General features: G+C 44.3%; 1 protein-coding gene across 1 annotated transcript in view; it reads left to right on the top strand.

The window, feature by feature from the left end:
- Positions 1 to 19,128, top strand: part of ABCA2 (ATP binding cassette subfamily A member 2) — a 259,479-nt gene that overhangs the window by 148,668 nt on the left and 91,683 nt on the right. Inside the window, exons 6-8 of the mRNA XM_082263584.1 lie at positions 8,847 to 8,954; positions 10,902 to 11,084; positions 14,617 to 14,835. Coding sequence (XP_082119710.1) covers positions 8,847 to 8,954; positions 10,902 to 11,084; positions 14,617 to 14,835 — 510 coding nt within the window. The remainder of the gene's footprint in view (positions 1 to 8,846; positions 8,955 to 10,901; positions 11,085 to 14,616; positions 14,836 to 19,128) is intronic.

Below are 19,128 nucleotides of genomic sequence, written 5' to 3'. Positions count from 1 at the left end.
CTGATTGTAATTACAACTATTCAAAGAAACCAACGTCACAGTGGCATTACCAGATATTTCTCCATTTCACAGAAAATATATTGAGGCAGTCAATATACACACACATTTTTAAGGCACACTGGGTCTGGCAGAATAGTTTCTGGAAGAGATAGTTATTAGAGTCAAAGGGAAAGCAAAATTATAGTGGTTTAAAGCGTATTTCCACTTTTGCAGCCACATTGGGATAACACCTGCTTTATATTTGTTACAGGTTCACATTTTTATATTATACCGTAAAAGAAAAAAAAAACTGTTTGTTCTGCACTCCTGTGACCCGTTTTCAGCTGACAGCAAGCTGAAGCCTGCTGTCGGCTGGCATTACAGAGCCAGTCCAGTCTGGGGAAAGTTTACAACTATATGGTCGAGATCCACCCGGGAGCCTGGACTGGCACCTGGCTCAGGCTCTCAGCAAGCCACTGAGAGTCTGAGCTAGCCGCTTTCGCCCCTCGACAGCCCAGTGCTACAGTGAACGTGGGGGTGGGGGTGTCTAGATGCAGAGCTAGCAAATGTCATAGATAAGGATAAAACTCTAAAACTCCCATTGATCCGTGCCTCAGACGGCACAAAATGATTTTAGCAATGGTTATTATGGCCGCCGACCACTTACTTTTACATGGGTCATCACTCTACATGCTATGATAAACGGCACAACTTTTGTCATCAAGTCTCCTATCTTAATCCATGCATCTTCGCTGTGGTCTAGGACAGTACATTTGATGATGCAAATTCCCCCGGTTGAAGCGCACGCCAAGAACCATGTGGGAGTAAGCGGTTGGCGACCATAATAACTATTGCTAAAATCACTGGGTGCCAGCTGAGGCACAGATCAATGTGGGTTTTACTCTTTTATACATGATAGTTGCTAGCTATTTGATATTGAAACAGAGTTACGCTATAGAGAGTGTTTAATTTATTTTTTGGAGTAATTTATTGACATCGGTCAGCCAAGGAAGAGAGGAGAGGGGATACTACAGCCCAGCTAATGGGGATCATACCGGAGTACAAGCTGACCCACCAAAATTGGGTCCTTGTATCTTGTGAGTGATAGTGTGCACAGGGGTGTAGAGGAACACGAAGATTAACGGCACCTATTTGCATGATCAGAGCACTATTAAATTGAATCACTGAGCACAAAAGTTGATTTTATTTGTTAGCATATTTATTATAAGGACTGAAGTCTATGGCGATTGTATTCACTAACTATATATGTCATTGGTTTAAGAAAAGGACACAACAATTTTGTTTGGACAGATATTATTAATTATAAGCACATGTTGTGGTGTTTTGTATAAGTTTGTTATTTTAAATAGAGGGGTATATCACAGTAAGAGAAAATTGCAAGGATACCTTGCACCCACACATTTTATTTTATTTTTGCTATATTGAAAAGGCTTTGAAGAATTTTTGTGTAATTCTTTAACTAATTTATAGGTTATTTTTGTTTTATTTTATCACAGCATGTAGAGTGAGGATCACTGATCTTGATCACACATGGTATTAAAAAAAAAGGGTAAAGAAAATAAAAGTAGCAAAGTGAAATTGGATGGCATTGATTGCCCATAGTGCTTTGGGAATCCTTTGTCCTGTACAGTATTGTCCTAAAACAAGCCTGCATATATATATAGTAAAAAGGGATAGAAAACAATCGGTTTATAGGTGATGAAAAAAACAACAAAACTGTCTTAAAACCATTATAGATTCCTTTTAAAACACATATAAATAAGACCCAGTGTTTCCTGCTGTTTTGTATGTGACATAAAAGCTATAATATATGACACATAAGATGCATGTGAAAAGCAGAGGTATTTGGTCTATCTTACTGCTACATGTAGTGGTGGGTGGGGAGTAATGAGCTAGCCTTGTCTATAAGTATATGATATATTGATATTAACCGGCTGGAGGCTCTGACCTTCCTAACCCCTGTATTGATAATCATTACGTTGTGGTATGTTTCTAAGGAACTGGTTTGTATGAATCATATATGTTATGAAGATTGTGTAACGGAAATCTATCACAAGGCAATAAACTAGTCCCAGAAACCTCTGATGGAAGCTGCAATTTCTCAGCTTTGCATTCTCGTTCCAAGGCTGTAGGGATGACCCTATGCAGCAATAATTAGGAGTTGAGGAATAGCAGCTTCCATCAGAGGTTTCTGAAATGGTGGTTAGATTCTTAGCATATTCTCTTTAGAGGTTAATTATAATGATTGTTTGTATTTTGCAAACAAACATTTAATACATGGTGCACCCATGACACCCAATTAGCAAAGCATGGCGGCCCTTCTAAGATGGAATCCCAGAACAGCCTGTATGTTTGGAAGTATACTATGTAGCTGAGTTAGATTAGGGCATCTAATCTAAAATTAACTAAACTAAACAATTGCTAAATTAGTATACATACAAACAAAAATCCTACACCAAGTTGTGCATAAAGTACTGTATTTTCTGGAGTATAAGACTACTTTTGAACCTCAAAAAAATCCCCCAAAAATGGGGGGTCGTCTTATGCGCCAAGTATAATATCTCCAAGGTAACCGAAGTAGAAGTATTACCGGTAGATGTAATCTCTCAAGACGCTGGCTGTGCGGGAATCCTGTACCGGTATACTGTATGTACCGTAGCTTCGGCTACATACAGTGTACCGCGCTGAGCCAATCAGGGAGAGCGATGTATTCTATTATTGAATGCAAAGCACGCTCGGATTGGCGGAGTAACATCAGCCCGCCTCTCTGACTCTGCCAATCCGAGCAGGCTTTGCATTCAATAATAGAATACATCGCTCACTGTGATTGGCTCAGCGAGGTATACTGTATGTAGCCGAAGCTACGGTACATACGGTATACCTGTACAGGATTCCCACACAGCCAGCGTCTTGAGATTACATCTACTGGTAATACTTATACTTAGGGTACCTTGGAGATATTATGAGCGATTACATGTATTACAGTACTAAGGGTACCTTGGAGATCTATGAGAAATCTGATGTTTTTCAATGGTTTTGCCTTGCTTCGGAAGGGGGGTAGTCTTATACGGCCTATGTTTTTACTTGAAAATTAGGGGGGTCGTCTTATACGCCCAGTCGTCTTATACGCCGGAAAATACGTGTAATACAAATAAAATAAATACATATGTGCCTGTTTACATTTCCATAAACATTATATCATAAATTCCATGAAGAAAATATGCAAAATAGAAATGAATATAAAGTCCCTCAATGTGCTGAAAACAATCTTGCCAACTGTAAAGAAATCATGGATATGATCCTCTCAGTAATCCGAGTCCCATGTGCACTATCCAGCTGTGGCTCTTGTGAGTAAAATTCAAGCACCTAAAAGACTCCTCCACCAATGTGCCACAAACCACTCCCAATGGTTAAACTCTTACCAGAGATCATGGCCCCCCATTCTCATGGTGTGGGCGTATACACTTAAGATAACTGTAGTGTCACATACCACCAGGCAAGATGGATGTTGAATAATCGCAGAGTCTCCTCTTGCACACAAATCCTCAGTGATCACATATAAAAAAGAGAAAATCTCCACTTGTGTGATAACATTTTAAACTGGGCTTTATTCTACACGGTGAACCTTTTCCTATTGCAATTACATGGTTAACTTTAAAAAAGTACATTGGTGTAATTACAGAACGGTTGTGGAGCGTTCCTGGGGTCCTTACCACCTCCACGCTGGTTACCGGACCTTTAAAACAGTCCTCCACTCCTTTGCCAAACAATCCGGTATACTGTGTAGCCACACCCCAACGTTTCATCTCTTCCGACTTCTACTGGGCACTATTTAAACTGAACAATTGGTTTACTTTTAAAGGGCAAGCTTTGGTACTGTCATCCTGATTGTGGTTTCACTACCTAGGGAGCCATTGACCCAAAACAAACATGTAGGACAGGGGTTTATTTCCTTTCTTTAGTGACCCTATGCTTTTGCAGGCCATGGACTCACTAGGTAATGAAGCCTGGATTGCGATAACAGCCCTAGAGCTTCCAAAAAAATGAGCCAGAAATGCAGTTTGGAAATGTGCATAGTGCAGAGTTCAGGGGTGCACTCCATATAGAGTGCAGAGTTTAGGGGTGCGCTACACACACAATACAGAGTGGACCAGGTGTGGAGCTGAGCTGCCGAGGATCCAGAGTGCTGACAAGTGGAGCTGCTGGCAGAATCATCTTGGGAAAAACAGTATTGTGAGTACCAGGAGATCTGCTTAAGGGTCTGCCTAGGAGAGGGGACCACTCCAGAGAAGTCAGGGGAACAAGGAGCTAGCTCACACAAGGAGTGTATCAGTAAAGGGGGTGCCGTGTAGTTGACCCTGAAGATTAGGAACAAAGGGGGTGCCAGGAAGGGCCCTGAAGTTTTTCTGCAGCACAGTCCAGTTTACCTCAGGATACAGTTTACCTCAGGATACAGTGTACTTCAGAATACTTCACAGCTAAGGGCAAAGTGATGCAGCGGCCTAGCCGTGACTAGCGTTACTCAGCATTTTGAAGTCGTCCCAGTCTATTGTGCATAGTGTATAAAGTTGGAGTATCCCACTCATTCCCTTCTCCTATCCAAGTTCCAAATAAAAACACAAAAACCAAAGCTACTGGACTGTTTCCTGACTGAGCTAAAAAACTTGGGAAAAGTGTCAAACTGTCATGTTGTTGCTAATGGTAACGCAGGGGAACCTGTAACCAGCAGCTCCCAAGGGAGTAGTGCTACACTTGAATACCACTCTTGACTTATTTGACTGGCAAGATGTTGCCAATGCTTTATCCAAAATATCCATTACCACAACACTATTTGAAGCAAAGTATAAAATGCTCCTACGTTGGTATTTGGTCCCAACCAGAGTAGTGAAGATGCATCTTCCACTTGCCTTAGGCTACATTCACACCTGAGCGTAGCGTTTTCGCGTGTTTTTTACCGCGATTTTACCGCGATTTTTTACCGCGATTTTTGTGCAGGCGTTTTTAGATTGAATAGAGACCAATGGAAAACGCCTGTAATCTGCCCAAAAAGAAGCTCATGTATGTTTTTGGGCGTTTTGCTCACAGGGTCAAAACACTCAGATGTGAACAGGGGCCATTGAAATGAATAGGATTTATCTTGAGAGCAGAAAAACTCCCCAAAAACGCCCCAAAATGCCTACATGTGAACGGAGCCTTAGGCGTTGTGGCCAGATGGATACAATGTATCATGTTTGGTGGCAGTGCCCTGTAGTCACCAGATTCTGGATTCCCATAATTAACTTGATACATTCAGTGACAGGGGTTAATATCCGTAGATCCCCAGGACCAGCACTTTTTCAAAAGTTTTCTGAGGAGGTCCCCAAAAAAGCGATAAAGCTCATTACATATATACTTTTAACAGCTAGAATAACTATTGCTACTGTAAATATTGGAAGCAGTCGACGGTTCCCCTTGAATACGTGAAGAATAAACTTAACTGGTTAATGGTCAAAGATAGACTAACCTGTATTCTCTGCAATTCTATTAAAAAATGTGAGGCGACATGGGATTCATGGATACCATACTTATCTGTAACCTAATGAATTCCTGGCTCTCCTTTTGCCTCTCTTTCTTTCCTTCCTTTTCTTTTCCTTTCCTTAATCTACTCCCCTTTTTTTCTTTCTTTCTATTTCTTATAATTTTCCTTTAGTTTGTCTGATTTCTCTGATAATTGCAAGATGTTCTGATGGAACATATAGCTCTATGCTGATGATATTCATAGAAATGTACATTGGGGTTTCTTCTTACTGGTCTTTTTTTATTCTCTCCGCCTCCTTATTACCCAAACACCCCCCCCCCTTTTTTTTTCTTTCCCTATCCTCTATCTCTTTTCCCCGTGACATAACCAATAACCAATACCAGTATCGCATATCGAAAGGGCTCAATGGGATATCACGCAGTCAGTCCCTAGTGAATTGGACATATATTCTTTGACCCTATCGATAATAATTTGTATTTTACTATATGGTTTTGTTTTCGCTACTGGTATTCGTACCAATGTTGTTTAATGTTACGATCTCCTTGTTTAATAGTAGGAGGTCTTATGTTTATGAATATTTTGAGCGAAGAACATTCCTGTATTTAGGTTCGGTTTCATATCTGTTTACACTATTGTTCAAAAATTGTGCCTTATACTGCATTGTCTTATTACTTCAAAAAAAATATAGAAATATAAAAACATCCAATGAGCAGTAAGACAAACTGGAATTTGATTTCCTCTTTTGGAACAAAATGCCCTTGTCCTTTTTTCCTTACAGCTTACTATAGATGTTGCAATCTGATTGTACAACCTCCTTTATGATGGCCATGCAATACCAATACGTGGTTCAATCAAAAAAATCTAATTGTCCTACAATTCAATAGCCATGGCTTCCTTTTCAGTTGATTTAGACTGGATTTGACCAAACTGAGTTGATTCACCAGGGAGCCGGAAATTATTTGTTTGCCTCGATCAACCGTACTGAAATGCTTTAGTCATGAATATGATCGTATTTTAATTGATCAGATTAGGAGATTGCATGGTGGAAACCTAATATAACATTGATAATTTAAGAACATATCATCTGTGAATCGAAATTCACTTTCCCATATGTGGCATATGGATCGAATAGGTTTTCAACTATAAATCAAGTATTCTTTTCAGAAGAGATCAGTTGGAAAAAAGTAATTGATCATTTATCAAAGCTGTATGACCACCAAGTGCCCGTCAAACAAAAAAATTGAATATTTTAGGCAGATTCTCATATTGCATTTTGGTAGATCTCGGGTTGATTTGTAGAAAGATTGTATGGTCAGACTGTAATGTGTGTGGTGAGCCTGATGGTATCTTTAGTAATTTGAGAGATTTCTCCAACTTGCTATAGTATTTAAATATACTGTAAAAGTATTTTCTGCACTAAACCTTAAGCAGAACAACATAAAAAAAAAATGAGGTACCGCTGGTTTGCTAACTGAGTTACAATCTATTTATCTATTTTAAGGGGGGTGCGGGTATAATTTCAGTATTATGTCAGCTTGGTGTGAATGACACCACTTTTGCCGTCCCATCCCCTCCTGCTGACTCCTGGTACACGTCACATGTCCTAAGAAGCTGCAGGACCATGCATAGAGCACTGCATATGCTCACACATGTGCAGTAGGGAACCAGCTGTGGTCCCTCAGGAAGCCACAGCCGGTTCCCATATCCAAGGTAACGGTGCTGGGGACCTGCAGTGGTAAGAACTGGCTGCAGAAAGACAGCGATGAACTCCAAGCACTGGTAAGTTCTTGGTTTTTAATAGTCAGCTGCTACGGTTAAGAAAAAACCCCATAAAGTACCTCTTTAAACGGAACTTCACCCAATATGAGAAATTCTGCTCTTCCTCCCCTTCTCCACCCCCTCCTCCTCTTTACTTTCGCCACATATTTTTTTGAGGGGCGGGAGCGGGTACCTGTCTTTGACAGGTACCCACTCCTGGCCAAGATCGCTGCAGCATTTTGAGCGGAAGTTCGGTCCCCTCTCCTTCCTTCCTCCTGTCACAGGTCCCAGAAAGTTGCAGGACCAATCAGATGTGGCAGCGTGGCGTGTGCATGTGCAGTGAGCAGCTGGCTGTGAAGCCGCAAGGAGTTACATCCAGCTGCCCACACTTGGTATGCCGGCGGACGAAGCCCAGTGAATATATCTGGCCGGGTGAGGACACTGCTGGATCCTGGGACAGGTAAGTGTCTATTTATTAAAAGTTAAAGCGGAGTTCCGGGCACAAAATCGACTTAATCGATTTTGTGTCCATCCGCTTGGTCTCCTTCACCTGAAAAGGAATTGGATAGTTAGGTTTTTTTTTTTTTTTTTTACTTACCTTGTAATTGTAGAAAGAAATACTCACCTATTTTGCACTTCCTCCCTCTGTGGCCGCGGCCCGCGCCGTCACTTCCGGTTTGCAATGATTCCTGGGAGCTGAACGTCATCGCTCCCAGGAATCAATGCGACGGCACCGGCCCCGCTCGTCACTTCCGGTGCAACGCCGCATTCCCTGCTAAACAGCTTCTGGGCATGCCCAGAAGCTGTGGAGGAATGTGGCGCCGCACCAGAGGTGACGAGAGGGGCCGGTGCCGTCGCATTGATTCCTGGGAGCGATGACGTTCAGCTCCCAGGAATCATTGCAAACCGGAAGTGACGGCATCATCGCTCCCAGGAATCAATGCGACAGCACCGGCCCCGCTCGTCACTTCCGGTGCAACGCCGCATTCCCTGCTAAACAGCTTCTGGGCATGCCCAGAAGCTGTGGAGGAATGTGGTGCCGCACCAGAGGTGACGAGAGGGGCCGGTGAAGGCGCATTCTGGGAGAAGAAGACGCGGAAGAGGACGCAGAAGAGGATCGCGCTGGCTTCAGCTGCCCACAACAGAGATGGCAGCGCTGGACAATACTTTTTCAAGGCAAGTATTTGTCCTAAAAGGTAAGTGCAACCCAGGACAGATCAGAGGCTAGCCATTGTGGAATGTACTAGCCCTGACTGTCCCGGGGGTATGTTCATTGAAATTTTGTTTTTGTGCCCGGAACTCTGCTTTAAGGATGAGTAGTGATGATAAAATATCAGTGGACTTAACAAATTAATTTTTTGGCCGTGAATTTGTGGTCCTTGTAGCTGAGGATGTTGTGGAGATGTGTACTTTGCCTATATACTTTGTGCTAAAAGGTGACCATCTCAGAAAATAGCTTGGAATGCCTTTTAGTACTAGTTTTGGTTCTTTTTCTTTTGGATCTCTGATTTTTTAAAAAAGTACCTCCATGTACAGGTTCTGATCGCCACGTGTGTTATTTCTCCACCAGGTCTACCATCTGCTATTCAGCTCCTCGTACCTGTCTGCTGATGACCTGCCAGTCAGGAGCCCTTGGGATGCGGCCACCACAGCAGGGGGACAGATCCTCAATCTCCAGGTGAGTAGCAAATTTTACAACCCAAACTGTATTTTTTATGGACAGATTCTGAAACAATTGCAGACAACTGACCTGCTCTAGAGATACATCAATACCTTCACTGAACTGCCTAGAGTGATATTATGATAAAATTCCTGGCAGCCTTCCTTTATTATAAGAGAAATCTTTTGTGTAAGCAGGTTAACGACACTCCATAGAGAACTGTGTGACCTATAAAGTGCTCCCTAGTTGTTTATAGGGCTACTGCCAAGTGCATTAGCCAAATTAGACGTGATATAAACGTTACACCTGGCTTTCTATGGACCTTGAAGTGTATCTAAACCCATAAAGTAAAGCTGAATACATTTAGTCCTTAGATGTGATTGCTGCATTTGTCTTTTTTTAGAACATTTCCCCCCCCCACTGATAATGGGGTACTTTGACGTAGTGCTGGGCTTGAGCACGATATGGCCATATGGTGGGACCAAATCCCCATTTTTATTTATGGATTGTCTTCATATTTGATGGTCATTTCTTTTGCATGTGTGCGCTATTCTTTTTTAATATACAGAAGATATTTGTTAGAGCGGATCTTCACCCTCAACAAGGACTTCCGTCCTATCCACCCCTCCTCCCCTCCGCTATCTGAATTGGAGCTTTTTTTTATTTTTTACTTTTATAAAAATGCGGCACCGCACTTCATTCACAAAGGTGGAGGGAGGGCGGGCCACTGCATCATCAGGGAGGGTGCCGACTGAACCAGGAATTGAACCTCTTGATGAACAGTATGGCGGCAGGGGACTGAGAGGTAGCAGAGAACTAGAGGATCTTAGCGCAACAACGCTGGATCCTCTGGCCTGGTAAGCGGGGGAGAGGGGGAAAAGGCAGGAAGTTGTTAAGTGAAGATCTTCTTTAAAGTGGTTCTGAAGCCTTATTTTTTTTTTTTACCTTAATACATTCTCTGCATTAAGGTATAAAATGTTTAGGTAGTAGAATCGCCCCCTCAACCCCTATACTTACCTGAGCCCTCACTCAATCCAGCGCTGTGCCCATCTGTAGCAGCTCTGTCTTCTCTCCCTGCTCTCATAGGCTTTGCTCAGGCAGCGGGGGCCATTGGCTTCCGCTGCTGTCAGTTAAACCCTGTGATGAAGGAATAGGGGGCAGCAGGGCCAAGCCGCGCTGTGTGAGTCTATAGACGCGGGGAGCTTGGCACTGGATCAAGACTGCACGAGGTGCTCCCAAAGCAAGTGCATGTTATATAAAGAAAGAAGGAGTGGCCAGGAGTGGCTGCAGGAGACCCGAGAAGAGGAGGTGCGGGCCACTCTGTACAATTTCATTGCACAGAGCAGGTAAGTATAGAGCCTCATACACACTGGATGCTTTGGCCATCTCTCCTATACAGCTTTCCTCCTGGCAGTGGTGTTTTGGCAGACAAAATGCTTGACAATTTTAACTAATGCATTTCAGTGGCCTGCACAATAAGCCTACGATTCTAGATTTGTGTTTATACCACTTTAAATTTTTTATTTTTTTGTGTATGGCCACATTAAAGGGTCAGTCAACCAAAAACGTAAATTCCTTTTTTTAATAGATACTGGGAAGTTAAACCATCCGACCCCTTCCTGTATTGCTCAGTGGCTCTTTTGGTGAGCGTTCTGCACTGTGAGTTCCCAGGTCCACTCAACTGCTGTGACCATTATGATGGGTTCCCATTTTTGCTACTGTATATTTTCCTTTTTTTCATATTATGAAGAATTGAACACAAAAAGGTGGAGAACACCACTCATAACTTCCAAGTGGACTGTAATAAAATCAGAAATTATGGCAGAGTGATATCACTGTTGGGAGTATCCAGAACATATAGGAATCCAGGGATAACAAATCCCACCAATCTCCACTTTACAGATTGAACTTGTTGCTTTTAATGTCTTATTTCCAAGTCTTAGTTGAACCATTATGTTGTCCTAGGGGAACGTTTTAGGAAAATTGAAATCTTTCCCAGAAGGTTTGATCCACAAGGCTCTGCGAGATCCCAGAAAGTCTGCACATAGACTGGCTCTGCTCCGTCTCCTGACTCTGGCCCTTGGCCTTGCGATCCCCAATACATCTTCTGACAGCTATGATCCTCAATCTATGGTGAAAGAGCTGGAGGTAGGGATTGCAAACTGAATTTACTGTATATGTAATATTGCTAAAAAGGTTTGTTCGGTAACCAATTCAAGAGCAGTGGGGTAGGGCAAGATGCGGTAACAGCAGTGCAACAGAGGTAACCTTTATCTTTTAGACTTTCAAAGCAAGGAAAAGGGGGGAGAGTTGATGAGTCTTTGCTCTGTCACATTCAGCTAGGTGTGTAATTTGAGTGAGAGTTTTAATTACAGAGCTCTCTAAACAGGCTTTTTTTTAGCTTAGCAGTTAAAATTAGCCTTGGAAATGTGAAAAAGACTGCAGAACACCATATTTTTACTAGAAATACACATATGAGGGACCAAATCAGGGTCCTCTATTTCAGTGGTCGCCAGCCTTGCAGCCCTCGCCGACCACTAAACTCACAATTTTGAATCCCGCGGACCACTAACATGAATTTTACATGACTTATACACACAATGCTCTGGCTCCCTACCTACCTCCCCTTGGATCACAGTGCTGCCTTATACACACAATGCTCCAGGTCTCTGCCCCCCTCCCCCTGGATCATACTGCTGCCTTATACACACAATGCTCTGGGTCTCTGCCCCCCTCCCCCTGGATCATACTGCTGCCTTATACACACACAATGCTCCGGGTCTCTGCCCCCCTCCCCCTGGATCATACTGCTGCCTTATACACACAATGCTCCGGGTCTCTGCCCCCCTCCCCCTGGATCATACTGCTGCCTTATACACATAATGCTCCGGGTCTCTGCCCCCTTCCCCTGGATCATACTGCTGCCTTATACACACAATGCTCTGGGTCTCTGCCCCCCTCCCCCTGGATCACACTGCTGCCTTATACACACAATGCTCCGGGTCTCTGCCCCCCTCCCGCTGGATCACACTGCTGCCTTATACACACAATGCTCCAGGTCTCTGCCCCCCTCCCCCTGGATCACATTGCTGCCTTATACACACAATGCTCCTGCTCTCTGGAGTCCGTATTGACTGTCAGCACGCATTGAGAACCACACAAGAAACAACATTTGGACGGTATACACCCACCACAACGTTGATTTGCAGCAGAACCCCTGGGGAACACCAAAATTGTTTCTGACCACTGCTTGGCGACCGCTTCTCTATTTCATTCCTGTCCCTGAGTGTCTATCCAAGCTGACCAAACCTTATCAATTTTTTGGGGACAATTTCTACTCTTGTAGATTAACATATAAAGTCAGTACAATGTTAATAGCATTTCTCCAGGCAGATATAGTAGGAGGAGTGGGGAGTTTCTGCAGCGCAGTTTCTTGCCTTGTATAGAAAGTTGCATAAGCATTGTACCCAGTAGGAGAGGGATGTCCAAACTACGGCCCTCCAGCTGTTCAGGAACTGCAATTCCCATGAGGCATTGTAAATCTGACATTCAAAGACCTAACTAGGCATGATGGGAATTGTAGTTCCTGAACAGCTGGAGCGCCGTAGTTTGGACACTACTGAAGTAGGAGAAGTAACAGATCAGGTCTCAAAGCAAGATCACACATATAAAGAGCATCAGCCACTCATTACCAGGATGGGTGAATCAAAGGGCAGGACCATACCATGTGCACGAAAGTGCCAGTAGAGGAACTATATCTCGTGCATGGAAAGTTTAAGTGGGGGTAAATATTAGCCAGCTGTTGAGGAGTATAATAAGCCCTGTAGAGAAACTTTAACTGTATGAACTGGTCCTTGGTGGATATCATAGAGGTAACATAGGAGGAAATACAGTCACCCCAGTCATCTTTTAGAAAGCTCCCCCCCTCCACTGCTTATAGGTCCAAGTCAACTTGGTGGTATGGGGTACTGAAAGGTAGAGGGAGGAAAGCCTATCACACTCGAGGTGAGCAGGCATTCAACAAGATCAGACTCCCGAACAATGGACTCAGGGAATTGGGCAGTGACTGCATGACGCAGCTGTAGATACATAGAATTTTTATTTCCAAATTCATCAATGAAAACCTGTTTCTTTTCCTAACTCTTGCTTCTAAACTTGTCAGGGAGTCCAGGTCTTACTCCTAACTTCCAAGCCTGTCAGACACCCTGCATCATCCAACACCTTCCATTCCAACCAATCTGTCATAAATATCCTTAATGTAGTCAACAGAACTTCTGGTAGTGACGTCATGACACCGCCACCATATGACTCAGACTTATTCTGCGATATTGTTTGTGATTGAAACAGAGAGGTCAAGGTAGCATTAAACCTTCTGCATTTTTTTTTGTTTAACACATTGAGCACAATAAAATAAACATTCCTCAGTAAACTATTCATTAAAAATCTTACTCCAGCACTCTTAATTTACAATTTTCATTGCTGCTGACTCATGCTCTTTCAGTGCTGCTTCCCTGACCTTCCAGTTGTCACAGGAAAGATTTAACAGTGAACAGTCTCCAGTCAGTCTGTTAGCTTAGTGGAGGGAGGAGCAGGGTAGTGCCTTGCCATCCTAGGCTATGGGGCTGTGCAATTTCCTTGATGCACGTAGTGTGGGGATACGCAAAGTCCTTGCATGATAAGATACTGCAAGAGAAAGAAGCCACTTTGAAACCGGAAACCTAGGGCAGAGGTCATGGTACCCATTTAAACAGGAACATAGGCAAGGATTAAAATATACAAAATACTAAGTATACTGAGTAAGTGACTAAGACTCCTTTCACACGGGCGGTGCGCTCGACAGACTCCGTTTTGCTCAGCGGAGATCGATCCACCGATCCCCGCTGAGCAGGTGGATGACAGCTCTGTCTCCGCTCACAGCGCAGAGACGGAGCTGTCAGATCCCCGCTCTCCTCTATGGGAGATCGGATTAGAATGGACTGCCTTTCTGTTTTCATCTGATCTTATCGGATTCGTTCCTCCAGACGGATGGAAAATAGGGTTTCCATCCGGCTGGATTTCACGGACAGCAGCAGATAGCAGCGGGTGTCAGCGGACATGTCACCGCTGACATCCGCTGCTGCATGGAGCATCCGATCCGGTCCGCCTAAAAAAAACTGACAGTCGGACCGGATCGGAAAGCCTGTGTGAAAGGAGCCTAAGTCGGTTGTAGAAAGTACTTAAAGACTGCCTGTTACTGCACTCGCACACAATACCTTCACCTACATGCAACGTTTAGTAAGTCACCCTGCTTAATGAGACATGTAATCCTAGAGGGAGGTGCCATCATTGGTATGTTACAGGTGTCCAATCTCTCCCACGGCTTGATAACAATTTAGAAGTTAATGGTGTTTCGGATATTTTACTGTAAAGGTTTCACCAATTTAAAAGAATATAAAGGCCAAAAGAAATGAACATGTAAAAGGAGACCTGATAGTATTAGGAATGGCATAAAGCAGATTTAATGCTGAAGATCTAGCAGGGTTGATAATCAGATACAGATTACCACAAGAGGAAACATTTACAAATGTGATTATGAAATATGAATCTATGGCAATCAAGTAAAATGTGAATATTAAATATGACTTTCATGTAAATGTTACAATAATAATTTACATGGGTCTCCCTAACTGTTTTGTACCAGGAGATTCTTTTCACTCCGGCAGCCCTGGAATCTCTTACATGTGAAGGGAGTTTGGATGAGCTGAGTAATATCCTTGGAGTGTCGAAGGCAAAGAGACCCCTACTAACATCTTATAGGAGCATTATATGTGTTGAGAATGAGCCAACCCGTATGGAGCACTTCAAGGAACTGGCTGGGGAGCTGAAAGAGCAAGTGGATGTCCGTAAAACCGTCAGCCGAGTGAGTTTTCAACTTCCAGCAGAAACGCTTTTACTTTTCAACATAAGGCTGATGAGTCAGCTGTATGAACAAGCAGATTCCATTATTATGTTATTATTATACAGGATTTATATAGCGCCAACAGTTTACGCAGCGCTTTACAATATAAAGGGGGACAGCACAATTTACAATACAGTTCAGTAGAAAAGGAATAGGAGGGCCCTGCTCATGGAGCTTACAATTTAAACTGAGGTGGAGATGGTACAAAAAGTAGTAGCGGCAGGGGATTATCTTATGGAGGGAACTCAAGTACAGTCCCTAGTTGGAGGTGGGGTACTTCCCTAAGTAAATGTGTTTTCAAGGATTGCCTAAAGGCAAGCAGGGTAGGAGCTGACTGGATATACTGGAGCAGGGAGTTCCAAAGGATGGAAGAGGCTCTGAAGAAGTCCTGGAGGCGAAAATGGGAGGAGGTAAAAATGGAGCTAGAGAGTAGGAGGAGCAAAGAAGGTGATTTGGGTGATATCTGCAGATGAGGTTGGTGATGTAGCTAAGGGTGATGTTGTGGATGGCCTTGTATTTTGTGAATAGTATTTTGAATTTTATACAATGGGGTAGGGGAAGCCAGTGAAGAGATTGGCAGAGAGGAGAAGCAGTCATGGATCGGTTAGTAAGGTGTATTAATCTGGCACCAGCATTCATAATAGACTGAAGGGGGAATAACCGGTGTAAAGGTAGGCCTGTGAGGAGGGAGTTGCAGTAGTCAAGGTGGTAAAAAACCCAGGAGTGAATAAGTTGTTTTGTGGTGTCGATAGTTAGGAAGGGGCGAATTCTAGAGATGTTACAGAAGTTAAGGCGGCAGGATTTAGCCAGTGATTGGATGTGAGGGCTGAAGGAGAGGTCAGAGTCTAGGATTACACCCAGCACCCTAGCATATGTGGAGGGACCAGGGGTTATGGTAATGATCTCAATGGTAAAGTCACGGGGAGGGGATCGGGGGGAGGGAGAATGTTACAAGCTCAGTCTTAGAAAGATTGAGTTTGAGGAAGTGGTGCGACATCCATACTGATTTGTTGCTCAGTAATGCCCCGTACACACGCTTCGATAGTTGGCCGTGAATTTTCGGCCAACGTCCGATCGGCTGATTTTCGGCTTGTTAGTATGATGCTTCCTACAACCGACTCCGACTTTTCAGCCGAAAAAAATCTGGTGTGCTGGCTATAAAATTTTTGTTGGCCGTCACCACAACGGCCGATTTTCCGTCAGTCAGTACAGATTTCGGCAGACAAAAATCTGATGAGCAAGACTGGGCATGCTCAGAGAAGAAAAAACACAAAGTAAACCAGTACATGACATCACTTCTGAAGTAGATTTCTCTATGTTGTCTCCGCAGGAGCAGGACTAGGCAGAAAGAAAAAATGTTCTGGCTCCACCTTAGGGGCAGTCCCTGAGGGTATATCCTCCCTCTCTCTGCTACAAGGCATCAGTTTTTTTCTGTCTAGTCAGGAGTAAGGACCCAAGTTCCTTGCTGGGATCTTTTTGGTCCTGGCAAGATTTTTTCTTTAGAAAAAATATTTTTTAGGTAGTTTTCTCCAGTGTTTTTTTCCTGTGAGATCTTCAAGCAAATACGCCGGACTGGGCGACACTAGTGGTCACCCCAGCCGGCCTACGAGCGCGCGCAGACCATTGCATTGCGCTTGGTCGGCTGCGACACATTTAAGTAAGTATGCGGGGCCGGGCGACGGGCTGGATGTTGAGATCCAGTGGTCACCCCGGCTTCTGCCTACGAGCGCGTGCAGACCAGAGCTCCGCGCTGGGTCGGCCGCGACGGAGTCCCATTGAAGGGACTGACCTTGCGAGTTAAAAGTCTCGCTTGGACGCCAGGAACCAGAGAGTCGAGGCGTCCGGAGTGGTCCACAACCCCCCACCCCGGTGGAGAGGGTATTGTGAAGAGAGGGTGCCTGTCGGTTCGGTATGGTGAGTAAACATTCCCTTTTTTCCTCGTTATGAGGCAGTATGAATTATGGGCCCCTCCATACATGGTCAGTATATATCTGACACTAAAAGTCCCCCTTGTAAATACAGTGTGTGTTTGGTGGGAAGTGGACTTGGTTTGAGAGCTAACACTCTACCCAGCAGACTGTAGTATTACAGCAGACATAGGAGGTATAATCCTACCTTAATTGTAGTGTACCTCCTGCAGATCGATAAACCGCCACTTAGCAGAGATGCGGGTGGATGTGCTGGGAAAAACGATTTCGGCAGTCCGCCGCCATTTTGCCGTAGACCGGGTGCATGAATGTCCTCAGGTCACGCCGGCCGCCATGTTTTTGGAGTCTATTGTCTCCCGTATGGGGGCGGCCATGTTTGATGAGCCCAGCTACCTCGTGGAGAGCTGGGAATGCCGGAAGGCGTACACAGGGGGCGGAGCCACGTCCTTCTACCCGGGAAAACGAACACAGCTCTTTCCAGTCTGTAAAAGACAGACGCTGACTGCAGTTGGTTGGAAACTTCTCTGCATCGGGTGGTGAGCCTTGGGGGTCCCTCTCTCTCTCTGTGGGGATCGAGAAGCAGGTACTCTGAGGGGCGCTATTGCGCTAGGGGGAGACACATAAAAAAAAAAAAAAGAGGTATTTTTTTTATTTAAAAAAAAAAAAAAAAAGTTTTTTGTTTTTTCTGGCAGAGGTGTCCTGAATTAACATGGACCCTGCCACTCATGTATCTCCACCGGATCCCCTCGAAGTGTCTGCAGGATCCTCCAGCACCCCACTGACGGTTGAATCATTGTCGGCTATTATGGAAACTTTTGTGTCCCGGGTGGAAGTGGCTTGTCAGGGACAGGGCGCAAGAAAGCGACCCCCGCCTAACCCCTTATTATCTGAAACTTCGGATTCAGAATCTGAGCCTATTTCTGCAGTTGCAGGTACTTCATCTGGGATTGGTGTCTCGGGTACTCTTCAGACAGTGAGGAGGATGTTTCGGCATCAGCCATAGCCCGAGAGGAAGCGTTGGTAAACGCACTCATTGTATCTGTTCAAGAAACCTTAAGATTACAGGGTATTCCGTCGGAAATAGCTGAAACTGAAATCCCTTTTGGGACTAAAAAACGCATCAAAGTGGCGAAGGTTTTTCCATTGCCCAAATGTTTTGGCAATCCAATCAAAGAAGAATGGAGTCTGCCAAAACGCACCTCTGCTATTTCTAAACGCATTAACAGGCGTTATCCGTTTGAGGAAACCCTCATTAAGAAATGGACAGAACCACCTGTGGTGGATTCACCAATTGCTAGATTGAAAAAAGCCACGGTTATTCCTTTAGAAGACGCTCCGTCTTTTAAAGATCCAGTGGATCGCAAGATAGAAGCTATGTCTCGCACCATGTTTTCCTTGATTGGATCAGCTTTCAGACCAATAATTGCTATTGGTCTGGTTTCGCAGACTGTAACTGAATGGACCAAGTGGTTACGCCGGGACTTAGAAGAGGTCCCTCAGGCGGTATCAGATTTGTTGGAACAAATGATACAGGGGTTACAGTTTGTGTGTGATGCGGCGTTAGACGCCACTCCATTATTGGCGCGAGCATCAGTTTCAGCAGTGGTTCTCAGGCGTACACTGTGGCTAAAAGGTTGGTTAGCCGACCAAGGTTCCAAAAAAGCATTGGCTAATATCCCCTTTTTAGGAGAGCGTCTATTTGGAGCCAACTTAGATGAGATCATTAAGGATCTCACGGGTGGAAAGAGCACCTTTTTACCGCAAAATGTTAAGGGTAAAGGAACTCGTCAAAGACGAGGGCCTTCTTTCTCTGCTCACAAAAAGTTTTTTCGTCCCGCGGGTGAAAAAATTAAGTCCTCCAAAGCTCCTTCAGGAGGCTTCAGGGGACGTTGGTCGGGCAAGCAAAAGCCCGCCCCCTCCAGACCTGAAGATAAATCGTCCAAAGCCTGAAGGTGCGCCTCCACCCATAATTGGGGTGGGGGGACGTCTTCGCCGGTTCCCGGGTTCCATGGCTTTCCAGAATCCCGGACAAGTGGGTTTGCGAAGTCATAAGGTCAGGGTACAAGATCGAGTTTCGATCTCTCCCACCGGCGCGATTCTTCCCTTCCAATATCCGACTATCCCAGGATCGTTTAGAAGATCTGCGGAGAGCAGTCACGGATTTACTACAACAAGGAGTGGTAGTCCACGTTCCTTGGACAGAACGTTTTCAAGGGTTTTATTCAAACCTATTTACAATACCCAGGAAAGAGGGCAAAGTGCGTCCAATTCTGGACTTAAGGGCACTCAATTCCTTTGTCAACATAAGGAAATTCAAGATGGAATC

Source organism: Pelophylax lessonae (genome assembly GCF_965119305.1).
Source record: "Pelophylax lessonae genome assembly, chromosome: 7".
Classification (NCBI taxonomy): domain Eukaryota; kingdom Metazoa; phylum Chordata; class Amphibia; order Anura; family Ranidae; genus Pelophylax; species Pelophylax lessonae.
The sequence above is the reverse complement of the archived record's forward strand: the minus strand, read 5'-3'. Positions and strand labels throughout refer to the sequence as shown.